The sequence below is a fragment of the Primulina eburnea genome, chromosome 13 (assembly GCF_022965805.1).
Source record: "Primulina eburnea isolate SZY01 chromosome 13, ASM2296580v1, whole genome shotgun sequence".
Lineage (NCBI taxonomy): Eukaryota > Viridiplantae > Streptophyta > Magnoliopsida > Lamiales > Gesneriaceae > Primulina > Primulina eburnea.
This window is the reverse complement of record NC_133113.1, coordinates 31791661-31809910: the sequence shown is the minus strand read 5'-3', so window position 1 is coordinate 31809910 and position 18250 is coordinate 31791661. Positions and strand designations below refer to the sequence as shown.

General features: G+C 36.9%; 2 protein-coding genes across 5 annotated transcripts; one reads left to right on the top strand and one right to left on the bottom strand.

Annotated features, from left to right (window-relative positions):
- Positions 1–1182: 1182 nt before the first annotated feature.
- LOC140809251 (3-phosphoshikimate 1-carboxyvinyltransferase 2) lies at positions 1183–6117 on the bottom strand. 2 transcript variants are annotated; one of them, XR_012113087.1, is made up of 9 exons: positions 5657–6117; positions 4145–4389; positions 3868–4021; positions 2650–2864; positions 2453–2570; positions 2031–2241; positions 1870–1931; positions 1376–1734; positions 1183–1309 (listed from the first exon to the last, which is right to left on the bottom strand). XR_012113087.1 is itself a non-coding variant. In XM_073166807.1 (8 exons), the coding sequence occupies exons 1-8, from the start codon at positions 5987–5989 to the stop codon at positions 1516–1518; spliced, it is 1557 nt and encodes a 518-aa protein (XP_073022908.1). In that variant the 5' UTR covers positions 5990–6117; the 3' UTR covers positions 1315–1515. The 2 variants fall into 2 exon arrangements, 1 of the variants encoding a protein (XP_073022908.1); XM_073166807.1 differs by lacking the exon at positions 1183–1309 and having other exon boundaries at positions 1315–1734.
- A 6931-nt stretch (positions 6118–13048) lies between these two features.
- On the top strand, positions 13049–16530 carry LOC140809453 (protein GRAVITROPIC IN THE LIGHT 1). 3 transcript variants are annotated; one of them, XM_073167080.1, is made up of 3 exons: positions 13054–13201; positions 13416–13502; positions 14973–16530. In XM_073167080.1, exon 3 carries the CDS (start codon positions 15029–15031, stop codon positions 16298–16300), a length of 1272 nt encoding a protein of 423 aa, XP_073023181.1. In that variant the 5' UTR covers positions 13054–13201; positions 13416–13502; positions 14973–15028; the 3' UTR covers positions 16301–16530. The 3 variants fall into 3 exon arrangements, with proteins under 3 accessions (XP_073023179.1, XP_073023181.1, XP_073023180.1); XM_073167079.1 differs by having other exon boundaries at positions 13314–13502; XM_073167078.1 differs by lacking the exon at positions 13416–13502 and having other exon boundaries at positions 13049–13201.
- Positions 16531–18250: the final 1720 nt, after the last annotated feature.

Below are 18250 nucleotides of genomic sequence, written 5' to 3'. Positions count from 1 at the left end.
CCCATTTGTTGGAGGTGGTGTGGTGGAGAGATTTTGGGGGTCATCATGAGGGGTTCTTAATTATCATGCCATTGGATTGTTAAGTGCATGAGATTTGTTGGGATTTGTTTTTTTTTTCCTTTTTAATACCTTATTACAATAATTCATCAATTGAAATGACGGAAATCATATAATATTTCCAAAATCAAAATTTTTTATTCAATTATGTGTACATGTCGTACCCAAGCTTATGCATTATATTATGATTTATGAGCATGTATTATTAGACAATATCACGTGAGACGGATTGACACGACTCATCAAAGTAACAATTTTAACATAAAAATAATATTTTTCATTATTCTGATTGAAAATAAATACACCTTTCTATTGATTTTTAATAGATAATAGTTGAAATCTCGAATATGTCAGTCAATACACACCATCTTGGAAACTTCGTCCATCAATTCCACCTGATCATAGAAACCCCATTTGGAGTTGAAGTCAAAACCAAGGAAAAGAGATGCTCAGCAAATGTTTTGATATAAGATTTTCATGCGATAATCTGGTGGAAATTATATATTTTTATTTTGAATTAGAATATTATTCTTGTATAAAAGTACATCAGTGTGACATAGAACGAACATAACTATTAGAGATTGCATAAAAGTAAATCAAAAGTGAGGTATTAGAATTTATGAAATTTACAGGTAGCAAAGGCACTAATTCTCATATATTCATGTAATGGTACACTAGCACGCAGTTAGGGGCCATATCAATTAATATTTGGATAAAATAGAGGTGTGATTTTAAATGCTTGTAGAGTAGCAAAGAGGAGAAAAAGTGGGTTGGAGGTGTCACATTTAGTGTGTGTGGTTACAGCGCATACAAACTGCAAAACAGGTCAACAGCCTTTTTCAAGAACCGCCCATGTCCCATGTTATTAGATTTGTGCTTGTGAAATTTTTGTTCTAAAAATTGTAACAGTTTTATTTATTAAATGATCTGCACTGGCTGCTCTGCTCCTCTCCCATGTTTACATATTCCTACCCTGTGTGTGATTTTCTTTTTTGGGTTATGAACCGTCGATTATTTGAAAATATTGGGAAAACAAACAGAATTTTTGAGAAGCCATTTCACTTTTGATTATCAAACAAATTGGAGACTTCGAGGGAAAGGTAATTAGCTACTTGCAAGTAATAGTAGTAATATTCAAGAATTAATGATTAAGAGCATATGTCACACACATCAAACAACATTTTGTGATACGTTTCATTATTTGATTAATAGTGAATCATGGACATACACTGTAAAATCTACAAGCAAGGCTCTATAAAAAAAATTTATTACACAAAAGTGACTTCATTTTTTTCTGATATCACAACAATCTCAATACCTTAATGCACATTCGAACACAGTTTACTCGAAAACTAGGGAAGATTCCCATCGTCTCTTCCTCACATCAAGGAGAGATTACTCTATCTTTCGAATAATCGTGAACATACATTTTTTCAGTTTCAAAAAAGAAAAAGCTTCTCAGTGCTGTGAGAAAGTAGCAAGAACGTCGAAATAATTGGGGAATGTTTTGCGAGTGCAACCAGGGTCTCTTATTGTGACCGGAACATCAGCACAAGCGGCCAGCGAAAAGGCCATGGCCATCCTATGATCGTCGTAAGTATCGATGGCGGCTATATTTAGTTTCTCCGGTGGAGTAATCACACAGTAATCTGGGCCTTCTACAACTGTTGCTCCCAACTGAAGTTCAGAACAAAAAAGGGAGAAGACATCAAGGGGCCGCTTTGTATATACTGCTTACTTATTTCAGACTTAAATAAAGGTGCAAGTTGATGAGAGTTGAAAGCACGAAGTGAAAGCTAGAAAGCGAAGAACCTTTCTAAGTTCTGTGCATATGGCTATCATTCGCTCAGTTTCTTTCACCCTCCAGCTAGCAACTGCAAACATATGCATAAAAAGATTGGCTTGCTTCCTTTTGTTCTTTGTTTTTTTAAATAATAACGATCAAATACTATGCTTTAAGTTGAGAGTAGTACCATCTCTTATAGCAGTCGGCCCATCAGCGAAGAGTGCTACAACAGCAAGAGTCATGGCGACATCTGGCATTTTATTCATGTTGATATCAATGGCACGTAAATGTTTCCTTCCAGATGAATCACGCGGAGGGCCTTTAACAGTGACACTATTCTCGGTCCACGTGACTTCTGCACCCATTTTTTCAAGAACCTCGGCAAATTTGACATCACCCTTCAAGAAGAAAACTTTGAAGATAAGAAGTTACAAAAGATCACTTCGTAAGAGCATAATTCCTCCAAAAAAACTTGGCATCATTTTATAGAATGCTGTCAAAAATCAACTCCATACGTGGATAAGATGTCAAATAGACCTATGCAAATTTCTAATTTCACATATAGCACAAAAATGCGTGAAAAGTGGAGACTTTTGGAGCAATAGGTACCTGTAAACTACTTGTCCCACAACCTTCAACAGTAACAGTTCCACCACTAACAGCAGCACCAGCCAAGAAGTAACTGGCACTTGAGGCATCGCCTTCGACGTAAGATTTTCCAGGAGACCTTGTGAAAAATTTGTCTTTACACTTCCATGATGCTAAGTTTCTCGAAGCCTTAAAAACATTAGAGTATTGGGACTTACTTGTACTTTTGACCTCCACGAACCAAGAATCTGTCCCACTCATCACTGTGCTCAACAGAGACACCATACCTTTCCATTAACTTAATGGTCATCTCCACGTACGGAACCGAAATTAGTTTGTCCATTATCTCAATTTCCACATCGCCCAGCGCCAGTGGAGCTGCCATGAGAAGAGCAGTCAAGTATTGGCTACTAATGGATCCAGAGAGTTTCACCTGCCAAAAGACAGATTAAACCATCACAAATCCTAGTCCAAGAACAGTATACCTTCTCCCCCATTTCATTTGGACTAGAAGACTTCTGCAGAGCCAGGACGAACTAATAAGTATATAAACAAAGCTAACAAAACAAGGAATCGCTTCTGAGAAAATATTCCCAATATCCCATTCACTACAAATTATTTTCATAAACCAAACTCAAGAACATAGTTCTTGGCCCTACACTAAGGGCTTATCCCTCACCTGTTACCAAACCAGGCTTACGTTTCCCCTCCCAACTTTCATATCAGTAATCATCATCATAATGCCAACTTCTATGAGAGACACCTCACTGACAAAAATGAATAACAAAAGCAACTCTAGCCTATAGGACCAATCTCATTGCAGAGGAATTGGAATGACAATAAAATGATATAACATGGTGTCTTCTTTCTTTTTTACTGGATTGTTGAGTAAATTCATGTAAGTTATTTTGGATAAGGAGCTAACTGCTTATCAAAAAACTGAATTGAGAAAGAACTGGAGTACTTTTTCTTCTCCTCTTTGACTTTCATAAAGATTGAATTCGGAAATAAAAAATCACTGCTTCATTTTCTCTATAGAAATATGGATCACCAAGTGGGTATTATAAATTTTAAATCACCAGGTAATTTGATTGAACATCTTTACATCTTCCTTTCCTGGAGTTAATGGAGGATAGCAAATTGGACTAATGGCTGAAATTTTGGATGGAAGGTTGATTTAAAGGGAGTAAAATGACATATAAGAAAATTTTGGCAAAGACATTCTCCAGAAATAACCCATTGAATATTCTTTAAGGCATCTAGCGACTTACTCTTCCGTGAATGTGCAAGTTATAACTTTGCTTCAGCCTTTTTCTCTAGAGTTTCATTCAAAATAATTAACGAGGCAATCAACATGCCTTGTGTACAAGCCGATGTCACATTAATCTATCTATTGAAACCAGCCAGAAGAGCTCTTTAAAGGAAGTAAGACACACCTTTCCACCAGGAAGACCTCCCTTCCCAACAACACGAACCGGGGGACAGTTCGTCCCCAGGAAGCAATCGACCTCTGCACCAAGCTGTTTAAGTCCAGTCACCAAATCACCAATTGGTCTCTCTCTCATGCGAGGAACTCCATCAAGGACATATCTGAGAATCAACAGGATATTTTGTTGGTATGAGCTAATATTTGGCCTTAAAAAGAATCATGAAATAGTGCTCGAGGACCATGGAATACATAAGAAAGAATTAACAAAAATTCATTTAGAATACCTTGCATTTCCACCAGCAGCAGTAACTGCAGCAACCAAAGGGCGCATAGCTGTTCCTGCATTTCCTAGGAAAAGTTGAATTTCCTCTTTGGCATCTTTCGACACTGGAAATAGACCACCACATCCTTCCACAACCGCTCGCTGATTTGCTTTATCTTCTTCCACATTCAGTCCAAGTGTTCTCAAGGCACCAAGCATATAATGGATGTCATCACTATTTAGTAAGTTGTCCACAACAGTTGTTCCCTAGAAAATCATGTGTATTGTGTAACGCGAGCTCGTGTAAGAATATTGATATAGAAAGGCATATAATACTTAAATAATCAATTATAAAAAGCGTGCATTAAAAAGAAATATGGAATGTGGACAACCAAGAATCCTGGAATAATGTTAACAGAAACAGATGAAATTGAAAATGGGCATGGTGTAAAATGTTGATAAACTGACAAACTTAATAAGGATACAACCAAATGTGTAAAACAGTTTTCCAAACCTTAGATTCTGGTTCTCAAACCACAGATTAAAAATTGTGTAATCCTGAATCAAGTAAATGGAATGAGGCTCAAGCATACATATATGAATGTGTGTTCTCATCTTGTCAAACAAATTTTCCATAGATCGCAATTCAATTTATTTCCAATAGTATCCTTACCTCAAGTAATTTCATTAGAATTCTCAACTCCAAATCAACACTTCTACGGCAAATGCATATATTTTGAGCTAACCACTACCATTGCATATTTACGTCCATTTACTCTGCATTGAAACAAGTTCATGTGTAATCTAAAAATATATCCCATTCTATCGTTTTCCTATGCAACTATTTCACGTTATAGCAGAAAGTTTATCAAAACATTATTCCATCCAAGAAATGTATCGCCAGCATACTCTATAAAAACAGTGATTCTCATAGAGGTCCATAAAAATATACACAATGAGCAATCCCCTTAAGATATCTCAATTTAAAATAGCTGCATGCAGCGCATACAATGCATTTTGGCATGTAAATGTTTTTGCACAAACTGACAAAAGCACAGATATATCGATAAGCACTATATCACATCAAGTTCATTAGCAGTTACAAAAATGTATATCACACGATTGTACTTGGATCAAAGAATCCGGACATATTTGCCTGCAATAACATGAACCTCGGCCTCATAGTGTATTGTACCTAGAGAGGCATTTTGGGCCTGGATTTTAAATCTTCTCAAGACTTGTGAGGCACAGTACACAGCTGATCCAAACCTCGTGTTTAAGATAAATAAAAATTGTGGAATCTTTCTTTATCAATGTTACTCATATTCTTTATTCTTACATAAAGCTGCACAGCATAGAATCAGACGAAGAGTTGGCATTCTCAATTCGCACAACAGATTTTTTTTACCCATATTCATGCACAATCCCACAAGATTCACACTTCCATAATCGCAATATGACAATACAGACACTGAAAAACTGAGAAAAAATTAATAATCATATACGTACGATGTAGAACACACCACAACATTACCTCAGAGAGGGCAGCAAGAAGTAAAATACGGTTAGAGAGGGATTTGGATCCCGGTAACTTGACGGTACCGGATATTTCTTTGATCGGTTCCAACACAATTTCCGGCAGCGTTGACTGCTTCTCCGCCGTTGCAACAGAAGCCATAACCTTTACAGAATTCTTCTCTTGAACTGTAAAGACTGATTTTTTATCCACAGCCCATGAATAATTTGACGGGCTTTTCAGATTCTTTGCGCCAAAAAACAAGGAATTCGAAGTTGCAGCAGAAGGTCTGGCATTAATGGTGGAGAATCTTGGGGGAAGTTTGTGCGCCATGTTGCTAACGTGCGCCATTTCTCTGAAGAACTATATTAGTCTCAGCAATCTTGATCGGGAAAAAGGCGTGGAGTTTTAAAACAGCATTTTCTTCCTAAGGAATATATATTTTTAATTCAGAAAAAATCCCACCTAATTCTTCTTTTTTTTTTTTTTTTTTTAATGAAATTCATTAAAAAAGGTAGGTAAAAGAGGGTTAATTACAAATACACTGGGCAGCCCCAGGAGAATCAAAAGGAACAATCTCAAACTCAACAACAAAGTCTACAATCATTAAACATCAACACCCATATTCTCAATCAGTATCCGAGAATGGCAACATGTGTAAATAATTTGGCAGGCTTCTTAGTACGTGGATCTGATCTTGTTGATTATCCCCTCAGCATTCGGCACGACATTATCGAAGATTACCCCATTCCTTAAATTCCAATATGATAAACTGTTGCCGCAAGTGCCACACACCTCATCTTGTTAAGTTTGAGCTTCCACGATAGACACCCCTAAAGGCCGATAGAATGGCTGTAGGAGTTTTCATCATTTTACGCATGTCGAGCCATGATCTTATAGAATTCCATATTGAAGAAGATATATCGCAATTAAAGAACAAATGAACGACAGATTCGTCAGAGGCTTTGCAAAGAACGCATGATCTATCAGTTAAGAAACCCAACCTGTCTCGAGTAAGTAATTTCCGATGGGCAAATAACCACAAAATGAATTTGTGCTTTGGTAGAATACACTGTTTAGATAACAGCGGTTTCCACGGCCACTTTGTCCACCGACCAACAAAGAAATCATAAGCTCCAGTCAAGCCTTTCGAAGATCCAAACCACTTGTTCAATACAGCAACCGACGCCTGTTTAGAGCCATGTGCCATAAGGATTTCATCACGAATCTGAATAATATGTTTGATGAGAGGCGATTGGTCATTTGTCCATTCCCAACTCCAAACATCATTATAATGACTGTACACATGATTCACCCACTTTATCCACAGACTGTCCTTCTTTAAATGAATGTTCCAAAGCGTTTTAGCCAACAAAGCTTTGTTCCATGCCTTCAAGTTCTTCAATCCAAATCCACCCGCTTCAATCGGCTTACAAAGAGAACTCCACGCAATTGGAGGGTGTTTGGTAGGCCAAACAAAGCTCCGACAGATTGAGTAGATCCTATCAATAATACAGCTTGGCAGAGGCAGGATAGATAGCCAATAACACTCAACACCTTGAACAACTGACCTGATAAGCTCAAGCTTCCCAGCATAAGACAGAGACTGACGCGGCCATGATGATATCTTATTCGAGATTGCATCAACTAGGATGTGATAATCTGCAGCCCGCAGGTGCTTGGCAGCAAGTGGCACACCCAAGTATCGAAAGGGTAGGTCTCCAAGAGTGATGAAGGGTGTGCGCAGGTTAAGATTCGAGTGTCATTGTGGCAAACTGGGTCGTTGAGATCCAATTTGTCTCACCAAACCTTTAAATTATTTTTCTTAAAAAAAAAACACATGCGTACATATTTGTGTGTGTGTATATAATATATAACTCTGGTTATTACTTTATAAAATTAAATAAGACATGAAATTCATAAAAAAAATCTATAATTATGAATAAAAATTTTAAACATAATCTACATACTAAATAAATAATAATTTATTTAATATAAAACACAAGTATTTTTATTTTTTGAAATAGTAAAATTCAAGAACAATATTATATACATTAATATCATGACTATTTACTTGTAAATATGGATTTCTTTTAGCATTTACTTTCGGTAATATCAAATATCATGTGAAGGGTAGATTTGGATATAGGAACATCAATTTTCTAAATTGTGCTTTTTAAAATATTTTTATATTTGAATGCATTATTAAATTTTTATCGCAAATTACTTGACTAAAAACCATTAAAAACACCAAGTTCTGAACATATTTTTAAATAGACGTTCAAAGTTTTGTAGCTACACAGGTCGAAATAGCCTTCAAAATGGGCGACTCGGCCTTAAGGTCTTGATAAATAATAATATAAAATGAACATCATCTGATCTTGATCGAAATTGACACTTGAATAAATGCAAAGAGTAAGTGGCAACAAAAAAAAAATGTGGATAACCAATATTAGAGTAGGTCTTTTGTGAGACGATCTCACGAATCTTTATCTGTGAGACAGATCAACTCTACCGATATTCACGATAAAAAGTAATACTCTTAGCATAAAAAATAATATTTTTTCATGGATGACCCAAATAAGATATACATCTTACAAAATACGACACGTGAGATCATCTCACGCAAATTTTTGTCCCAAATTTAAAACATAATCCACCAAAAACCACATCTTCCAACACACACCTTCAACTACCACATACTAGTTTGATGGATGGATCCCTCTTGCATTCATTGTGTGGCCCCTATCTCTATTTCAGGGGTATGATATGACTGACTCTCTCTTGTTGTTCCATTTAGACTACAAATTTTGCTACTTGATTTCACAAACCAACAAGAAACACATGACAAATTGTTGTTTTCACAGCAAGAAATGTGGTTCCAGCTTCAATGCTAACTCTAGCAGTTACCGCGGCGGGCAGAACACTTTCCATCAGATTGTTCCCAAGAAACAAAGGAGAGACAACTCTTACTTTTTTGCCTTCACTCTCTAAGTTGATCACCAGCCTTTGCTGCAATTTCCAACTCAGAACCAGTTCCAATCAAAATGACATCAAGCTCGTTATTAGATGAATTGTCAGATATGATGTAGCCTCCTTTTTCAACACTGATGCGATCCTAGTGAAATGGGTGAGCTGGGTCGGTTGATCCACCGGATCGAATCAATAATGTTGTTCAGGAAAATGAGCACAATAGATGGATCTGTGAGCTATAGCTTCCACTGTGACCTGCAGACAAGGAGATGAACTCGTGAATGGGCGCCGGAGGGGTGTCCGGCGTGACCACTCCGATGCTTAAGTCAGCAGGGTACTCAAGCAATAAAACCAATGTAGCCAAGTGATGGCTGTGATATTGGTGTGAATGAATGAATGTGTTAAATGTTCATTAATATCTGAACGAAGGAATAAATGCAAAACCTGGTATTTATAGTGGAGGAAATAATGATGACCTCGTTTTTCGTGCTACCTACTAATTATAGTAGGGCGGCTGACTGTACCCTATATCCTGATACGTCAATTCATATACTAGTCACATCTCGTCTATCTGATTTTGTCAACCCATCGGCCTGGTGTCAGAGATATGGCAGTCACCCACACCTTATTCTGCTAGTATACTCGAGTGCGGTGCTTATATCGAGGTGGCCCGGGTAGAAAGTTCTCGGGAGATTACAAGAGCCCGGGCCTATGACTGCCCGGAGAGTAGAGCATGTGCCTTCACCTGCCCGGCTCCAGAAGAATCCATCTATAGACTCACTCGGATTTGGGAATCCATTTGATATTCCGGGTCATCCATGACCCGGGCTCTTACAGGGGTATCATCACACATCCCTTAAATAGTCGGGCTACAGTCATACTCGTTGTCCCGATCAGTCATGCTTGGATTCCCAAAGAGATAATCAATCTTGTTCTATAAAAGCATCGGGGGCTTCATGTCTCCTAGAAATGAGATGAAATGCCGGAGTCTCGTGTCTCATGGACTTGAGATAAGATGTCGGAGTCTCGTGTATCATGGACTTGAGATAAGATGCCAGAGTCTCGTGTCTCATGGACTTTAAAATAGATTGTCGGTGCCTCATATCTCCCAGACTTAGGAATGGTCGAGGTGCGGGGCCCCGAGACAGGTTTGAGAACCCTGGGCTTCTAAATAACCAAGATGCGGAGCCTTGGGCCGGGGAGCATGTCTCAGGACTTCGGAATGGTCGAGGTGCGGAGCCCCGAGCCAGGGTACGGATCCCTGGACTTAATAGATAACCAGGGTGCGGAGCCCTGGCCTTCATAAATGGTCGAGGTACGGAGCCCCGAGCCAGGGTACGGATCCCTGGACTTAATAGATAACCAGGGTGCGGAGCCCTGGCCTTCATAAATGGTCGAGGTACGGAGCCCCGAGCCAAGGTATGGATCCCTGGACTTAATAGATAACCAGGGTGCGGAGCTCTGGCCTTCATAAGTGGTTGAGGTACGGAGCCCAGAGCCAGGGTACGGATCCCTGGACTTAATAGATAACCAGGGTGCGGAGCCCTGGCCTTCATAAATGGTCGAGGTACGGAGCCCCGAGCCAAGGTACGGATCCCTGGACTTAATAGATAACCAGGGTGCGGAGCCCTGGCCTTCATAAATGGTCGAGGTACGGAGCCCCGAGCCAAGGTACGGATCCCTGGACTTAATAGATAACCAGGGTGCGGAGCCCTGGCCTTAATAAATGGTCGAGGTACGGAGCCCCGAGCCAGGGTACGGATCCCTGGACTTAATAGATAACCAGGGTGCGGAGCCCTGGCCTTCATAAATGGTCGAGGTACGGAGCCCCGAGCCAGGGTACGGATCCCTGGACTTAATAGATAACCAGGGTGCGGAGCCCTGGCCTTCATAAATGGTCGAGGTACGGAGCCCCGAGCCAGGGTACGGATCCCTGGACTTAATAGATAACCAGGGTGCGGAGCCCTGGCCTTCATAAATGGTCGAGGTACGGAGCCCCGAGCCAGGGTACGGATCCCTAGTGACCTGCAGACAAGGAGATGAACTCGTGAATGGAGGCCGGAGGGGTGTCCGGCGTGACCACTCCGATGCTTAAGTCAGCAGGGTACTCAAGCAATAAAACCAATGTAGCCAAGTGATGGCTGTGATATTGGTGTGAAAGAATGAATGTGTTAAATGTTCATTAATATCTGAATGAATGAATAAATGCAAAACCTGGTATTTATAGTGGAGGAAATAATGATGACCTCGTTTTTCGTGCTACCTACTAATTATAGTAGGGCGGCTGACTGTACCCTATATCCTGATACGTCAATTCATATACTAGTCACATCTCGTCTATCTGATTTTGTCAACCCATCGGCCTGGTGTCAGAGATATGGCAGTCACCCACACCTTATTCTGCTAGTATACTCGAGTGCGGTGCTTATATCGAGGTGGCCCGGGTAGAAAGTTCCCGGGAGATTACAAGAGCCCGGGCCTATGACTGCCCGGAGAGTAGAGCATGTGCCTTCACCTGCCCGGCTCCAGAAGAATCCATCTATAGACTCACTCGGATTTGGGAATCCATTTGATATTCCGGGTCATCCATGACCCGGGCTCTTACAGGGGTATCAAACACCTTCAATGGAGGTTCCAGAAAGCTGTGCTAGCTTTTGTCGAGACAGGGCAAGGACTGATGGCTTCTTCCGATTAAGAACAGCCACCTTGTATGCACCAGCCGTCTCGTTGCCATCAGCTGGGCTGAGCATCAATATGTTAGGCATTGCTCGGAAACTTGCCACATACTCAATTGGTTGATGAGTCGGTCCGTTCTCTCCGAGGCCGATTGAGTCGTGGGTCATACCATAAATAACTCCAGCTTCACACAATGCGGAGATCCTCATGGCTGCTCTCATGTAGTCGGTGAAATCGCTATTTGAACACTGGTTTTTCACACACTCTCTAAATTTTTATTTTTAATTTACTTTATATTAGTTTAAAAAAATCACAAGATTTTGGGCTGATTTTCGTAAAAAACAACTATGTAACTTTACGTAGATGAAAAACTGGAATGAAATCTTCCATTGTGATTTTTCTGTTATGTTGTTCTACATGTTAATGGTTTGAATAAACAAATAATTAATTTTTTAAAATAGAAATTATGAAGTTTAAGTTACAAATTTTTTACCCTATAAAGAAAGAGGTTAAAATCGAGGTTTATATTTTAATATAAAAGTTGCTAAAAACTGATTTTATACTAGTCATCTACCTATTATAGATATTATCTCACGAGGTGTTATTATGTGTAGTTAGTCACTAAAATCATTAAATATGAGTGTCTTCATAATTACTTAAAATACAAATTTACCATAAATCATAGAGTTAAAAAGTGAAAAAAAATTACAAATTCTGAAAAATTTAATTAAATAAAACATTTGTCATTGAAACCGAGATTTTTCAAAAAAAGTGACATATGAGAGAAAGATTGATAGTGGCTTTTTGTTGATCGACATTGTTTACTTCCCATAAGTTTGAGAGTTTATATTTATGTGTATAACTAAATATATATAACAGTAACATTTATAAGCTAAGTTGAGTTGTGTGTTTAAACTAAAAATGAGTGGGTTTCATGTGAGACCGTCTCACGGATCATAATCTGTGAGACGGGTCAACCCTACCCATATTCACAATAAAAAGTAATACTCTTAACATAAAAAGTACTACCTTTTCATGGATGACCCAAATAAGAGATCCGTCTCACAAATACGACCCATGAGACCGTCTCACACAAGTTTTAGCCATTAAAAATATATCTATTATGAGACGGTCTCACGAATCTTTATCTGTGAGACGAGTCAACTCTACCGATATTCACAATAAAAAGTAATACTTTTTGTATAAAACTAATATTTTTCATGGATGACCAGAATAAGAGATTCGTTTCACAAAATATAATCAGTAAGATCGTCTCGCACAAATTTTTACTTTAAATTATTAGGTTTTCACCAAAAATCCATTTCTATTAAAAGAAAGAATTATCAGGATATGTGTTTAGGCATAATGCAATAAAATGTTTGAAACTATTTAATTATATTAATTTATATATATATATATATATATATATATATATATATATATATATATATATATATAATCACAAAATAGAAAGTCATTGGAAAAATTATTTTTACTATATTTAATGTTTTTAAAATTAAATAAATGCGTGTTAGTAAATTTATTTATCCATATTTATTTTTCATAATTTATGTATTACATTCACCATACTATTAATTTTCTGCAATTTTCATAAGAATAATTATTTCTACTTTTTATATAATAATAATAATAATAATAATAATAATATTTATAAGGTGGCGAGGTCTTGAATCTCGGTGCCTACGATTTTTTTTCTCGATATTTCGATAAATTTATTTATTTTTCGTATTATTTAATTATTATCTAATATTAATTTCGCTTTAATTTTAATACTGTGTGGAGTGATGGCCGCGAAATCTTTGTCGGAAAAAAAGATTGTCTTGCCCGCGAAGTCACTCTGTCCTCCGAACTGCGGCAGATTAACGCCTCAATTGCCGGCGGGATCCCGAGCAGGTAGCTTAAAGCTTGTCGATTTATTTTAAGTTCTTTTTACCGCTTACTTTACATTTTTAATCGGAAGATGTGAAAAAGGTTCCGTTGCTTTCAATTTTTTTTTGTTTTCTAGGGTTTGCCGATGACGAATTTTAGAGTTTATATATGTGTGGTTAGAGGCGATTTTTCTTTTACTTACTTTGATGCTGTATATTAAAATGAAGATTTTGTTTAGTATGTGTGAAGCGAGGTTTAGAAACGGTTGATGGAAGTTTTACATAAATGCTTAAGTTCAGGAAGAGCTGGTGATGTCTTTCACATGGTATATTCATCGGTGTTTTCTGCATTTGCTTAAAAATGGGAAGCAATCATCTATTTTTATTGAATTCTCTAATGTAAAACTTCATCTAATTGTGATTTTTAAGTGGGGTGTGATTTTGATTGGCCGGAATTGAAGTAATGTTTACATGTGATGCTATTTATTTACATCGATTTTATCTTTCTTTTCTATGGCTAATCATTTTTTTGCCCGGGCTATCTTTGAATTGATTCTTGGTTTGCAGAGTATAGGACAACAGCTTAGTGCATTGGTGATTTGCGTGATTTTTTCAGTGTGGATGGAAATTTGATTTAGGAAAATTGTCAAGTCTGTTGAGAAAAGTTGAATTTATAGTCAATGGCCGCTGGTACACATTTGGAAGTATCTGAGTCATTGAATCTCCATGTTATTCACTTTGAGTTTTCCAAATTGTTGTAGATGACAGAACTTCTTTTCACAGTAAGAATATTATGTGTTGTGTTGATTGGAAGTTTTTTTGTCAATGGAAGACAATAGTTTCTTTGCAGTTTAAACCAACATTTTGCATCATAAGTGATTGCAATTAATCAATCAACAATAAAAATCATTTAAGCAATTCTTGGATATTTGTTAGCCAGGTAGATTTTCCCTAGTGTATGGGAGGAACTTCTTATATTCCACCCAAAATGCCTCGGACTCTTCTCGGTACCTTTTAAGCTTAATGAACCTTGACCTAACACCATCAAGAATAGGAGACTCTCTTCAATTTTATTGATGTCTATTATGAAGATTAAACGTGGGCTATTTCTCTCATGGATTAGCAAAGAAGATGAAACATGAATGTTACCATTCTAAATGTCTATACTCTTGACTCGTTATATCCCAATCTTCCATAATAGTCCTGAAGTGTTGCAAAGAATCATAAATCAGAATATCAAAATTTAACTTTGGAAATGTTACCAAGTAAGTGAGAGGTGTTAATGATGCATCAGTTATTCAGTTTACTAATATTTGTTTACCCGCTGAAGGTTTTGGTTATAGGCTAGTGGGCGGGGTGTATTAAATGATTCTTTACTAGAGTTCATGTGCTAATTAAATAACATTTCTTCGCGTGTGTAATCAATTAAGTTATTACGCCCCTGGACACATGACATTACTGGTTTTATTTGCATGTTGGTGAAACACACACAAACATACTTATATTATACATATCCAATAGACGTGCATGTGATCTCATGAGTGTTATTCTTTTTTCACATTCTTTAAATTCTCGTTGGCTCTTGAAGTCTTGTTCAGAGCAAATACAAGCTTGCACTCTTAGAAAGCTGTTATTTCAATGCTGATGGTGTTGTTTCACAGTATCGGAGTGGGACATGCCACTTGAGCTTGACTGTTTTTTACCATGATTTTGTCTTGGTCCTGTTCAAGCATTTCTGAGATTCAGTTATATCCCGTGTAATTAATCTATATCTATATTCACATTTCCTTCTACAGTACTTACCTTCTGTGAAAAAGTATTTTGGTGAGTTTTGCCATCACCAAAAGAAGATATGCAACACACTGGTGCGAAAGATACCCAACTTCGTGAAAGTAGCAACCAAAAGGTTCATCCCCAACCAATGGAAGAGGCCACAAATCAAAATCCTGAAGCTATGGAAAACCTAGTATCTAAGATGTTTACAAACATATCCTCTCTGAAGTCAGCTTACATTCAACTTCAATCTGCTCATACTCCTTATGACCCTGACAAAATTCAAGCTGCCGATAAACTCGTAATATCAGAGTTGAAAAATTTATCCGAACTCAAGCACTTCTATAGAGAGCACAACCCCAAACCAGTCTGTGTTTCCCCCCAAGACTCCCGGCTAGCTGCTGAGATTCAAGAACAGCAGAGCTTGTTAAAAACATATGAGGTCATGGTGAAAAAGTTTCAGTCTGAGATTCAGAATAAAGATTCTGAGATCCTTCAATTACAGCAGCTTATTGAAGAGGCTAATCAGAAGCGTGTAAAACTTGAGAAGAACTTAAAGCTCAGAGGCTTGTCAACCAAAGAATCTGAAGGGGGTGGTGATGAAAATAGATATTCCTCATTGGAGTTGTCACCGGATCTTTTCAAGTCAGCGGTGGAAGCTGCTTCTAGGGCCATTCACGACTTTTCCAAGCCGTTGATTAACATGATGAAAGCAGCTGGATGGGATCTTGATGCGGCAGCAAACTCCATAGAGCCAGATATTGTTTATGCAAAGCGAGCTCACAAGAAATATGCCTTCGAATCTCACATTTGTCAAAGAATGTTCATCGATTTCCAAGACAAAAGCTATTCCATAAAACCAGAAAACCCGCCAGAGTTCTCAAATGAAAGTTTGTTCCAGCAGTATCTTACCTTGAGGGAAATGGATCCTCTAGATGCCGTATGCCAGACTCCAGATTCAGCTTTTGGAAAATTTTGCCAGAACAAATACCTCATACTGATCCATCCGAAAATGGAAGCTTCATTTTTTGGAAACCTAGACCAATGGAATTTCATAATGGGCGGTGGGCATCCTAGGACTGCCTTCTACCAGGCTTTTCTGAAACTTGCCAAGTCAATCTGGCTTTTGCACATGTTGGCACATTCTTTTGATCATCCCGTCAAAATATTTCAAGTGAAGCATGATAACGAGTTTTCAGAAGATTATATGGAAAGCGTAGTAAAAAAGTACATTACAGAAGACGGTGATAAAAAACCTAAAGTCGGTTTGATGGTTACGCCGGGCTTTTGGATTGGTGGTAACGTGATCCAGTCCCAAGTCTACCTTACAGGTATAAAGGTGACTGAATGACCTTGTTGACTGTTCCGAAATTTTGGAGCATGTATGTATTTCAGTGCTTCGTCTGAGTTTGTTCTGTATTTTCGTCTTGTACGATGTTTTATTGCGAGAGTGTGCTTTTATCCTCTTGGCGGCATTAAAGATTACAGGAGGTTGTAAATGGAATTGGGAGAATGTCATCCCATTACTTACTACTCTTTATCAGCAGATCATCTGGTTTTATTTCGATTTCTATTGTATTATTTACATTAGTAATCGCATGCACATGGTTGACCAGTAATCAATAATATTCTGCGTTATAGTAACTGACTTTAGTTAAAGCTATGTTTTTTTTAAAAAAAAAAACCAAAAATATCATTCTTCTTAAATTACGAAAAATTCCATTTTACTTAATCAAATAAATCATAAAATTAATGAATGTGTATATTTGACATACCATGATAAATTATATATATATTTTATCTTTATTTATATTTTTAAATTTTAAATGATCATATCATCTCATAATTTTTAATAAAATATATAGAATTTTCACGAATAATTATTAACCACAATTTTAATATGCATATACGCATCACATATAAATGAAAGCTAATATTTAATAATTACATAATTGTGATCCAAATAATAATTAAAATATAACAAAATAATCAAAATTTTGAAAAAAAAATTAAAGTATAAATATACAGCGTGTACACAAGAATGCAATATAATATATAGGGATAATATCTATTTTCGTCCTTTTCGTTAACCGCTTTTCCCATTTCAGTCCCACATGATTTTTGACTGCGTAAATAATCCTTCATGTTTTCAAAATATTCCCGAATTGGTTCCTACCGTCATCCCAAAGTTAAGGTTAACGTTGACTTGACATTAGCGACGGTTTAATATAAACCGTCGCTAATTAGCGACGGGTTTTCAAAACTTCGTTGCTAATTAGCGACGGTTTAATATTTTCATAAAATAAAAAAAATTAATTTTAAGAGAGAAAAATTAGAGTAGGTTTAATAGACAGTTTGCGACGGATTTTACTATAACCGTCGCTAATAGCGACGGTAAAATTATTAACATTGAAGAATAGACAGTTCAGCGACGATTTTTAATAAACCGTCGCTAATTAGCGACAGGTTTTAAAAACTTCGTCGCTAATTAGCGACGGTTTAATATTTTCATAAAATAAAAAAATTAATTTTAATAATTTTAAAAAAAAACTTAGAATCGGACTCTGCTAACAATATTAATGATCTTAACTAACACTTAAAAATTTACAAAAAATTAAAGCGAAAAAGTTTACCCTAACTCGAAACTAAAATCGTGTAAGAGAAAAAAAATTTAAGTGTTGTTAAGTGGTGTGGATGAAATGGAAAGAGAGTATTTTTATAGACAGTTTGCGACGAGTTTTGGTAACACCGTCGCTAATAGCGACGGTAATATTATTAACCTTGAAGTATAGACGGTTTTGCAATCACCGTCGCTATTTTACCAAAAGCATAAAACAAACTGTCTATAAATATACTCTCTTTCCATTTTCATACACACCACTTCACAACACTTAAAAAATTTTCTCTTACGCGATTTTAGTTTCGACTTAGGGTAAACTTTTTCGCTTTAATTTTTTGTAAATTTTTAAGTTTTAGTTAAGATCATTAATATTGTTAGCATAGTCCGATTCTAAGTTTTTTTAAAAAAATTTATTAAAAATAATTTTTTTATTTTATGGAAATAAAAACCGTCGCTAATTAGCGACGAGTTAGATCATCGTCTCTAATTAGCGACGGTTTGTAAAACTCCGTGGCTAATTAGCGACGGTGTAACAAACCGTCGCTAATTAGCGACGGTTTAATATTTCCATTAAATAAAAAAAATTAATTTTAATAAATTTTTTTAAAAAAACTTAAAATTTATTTTTTGAAAATAGAAACGGCACTAATTAGCGACGGCTTTTGAAAAACCGTCGCTAAT

Coding starts and splice junctions, on each gene's coding strand:
- LOC140809251 (XM_073166807.1), bottom strand. CDS start 5,989: ATGGCGCACGTTAGCAACATGGCGCACAAACTTCCCCCAAGATTCTCC. Junction 2,865..3,867: donor GAGGTCTTCCTGGTGGAAAG/GTGTGTCTTACT, acceptor GTCTTTTGGCAG/GTGAAACTCTCTGGATCCAT. Junction 2,571..2,649: donor CGTGGAGGTCAAAAGTACAA/GTAAGTCCCAAT, acceptor ATTTTTCACAAG/GTCTCCTGGAAAATCTTACG.
- LOC140809453 (XM_073167078.1), top strand. CDS start 15,029: ATGCAACACACTGGTGCGAAAGATACCCAACTTCGTGAAAGTAGCAAC.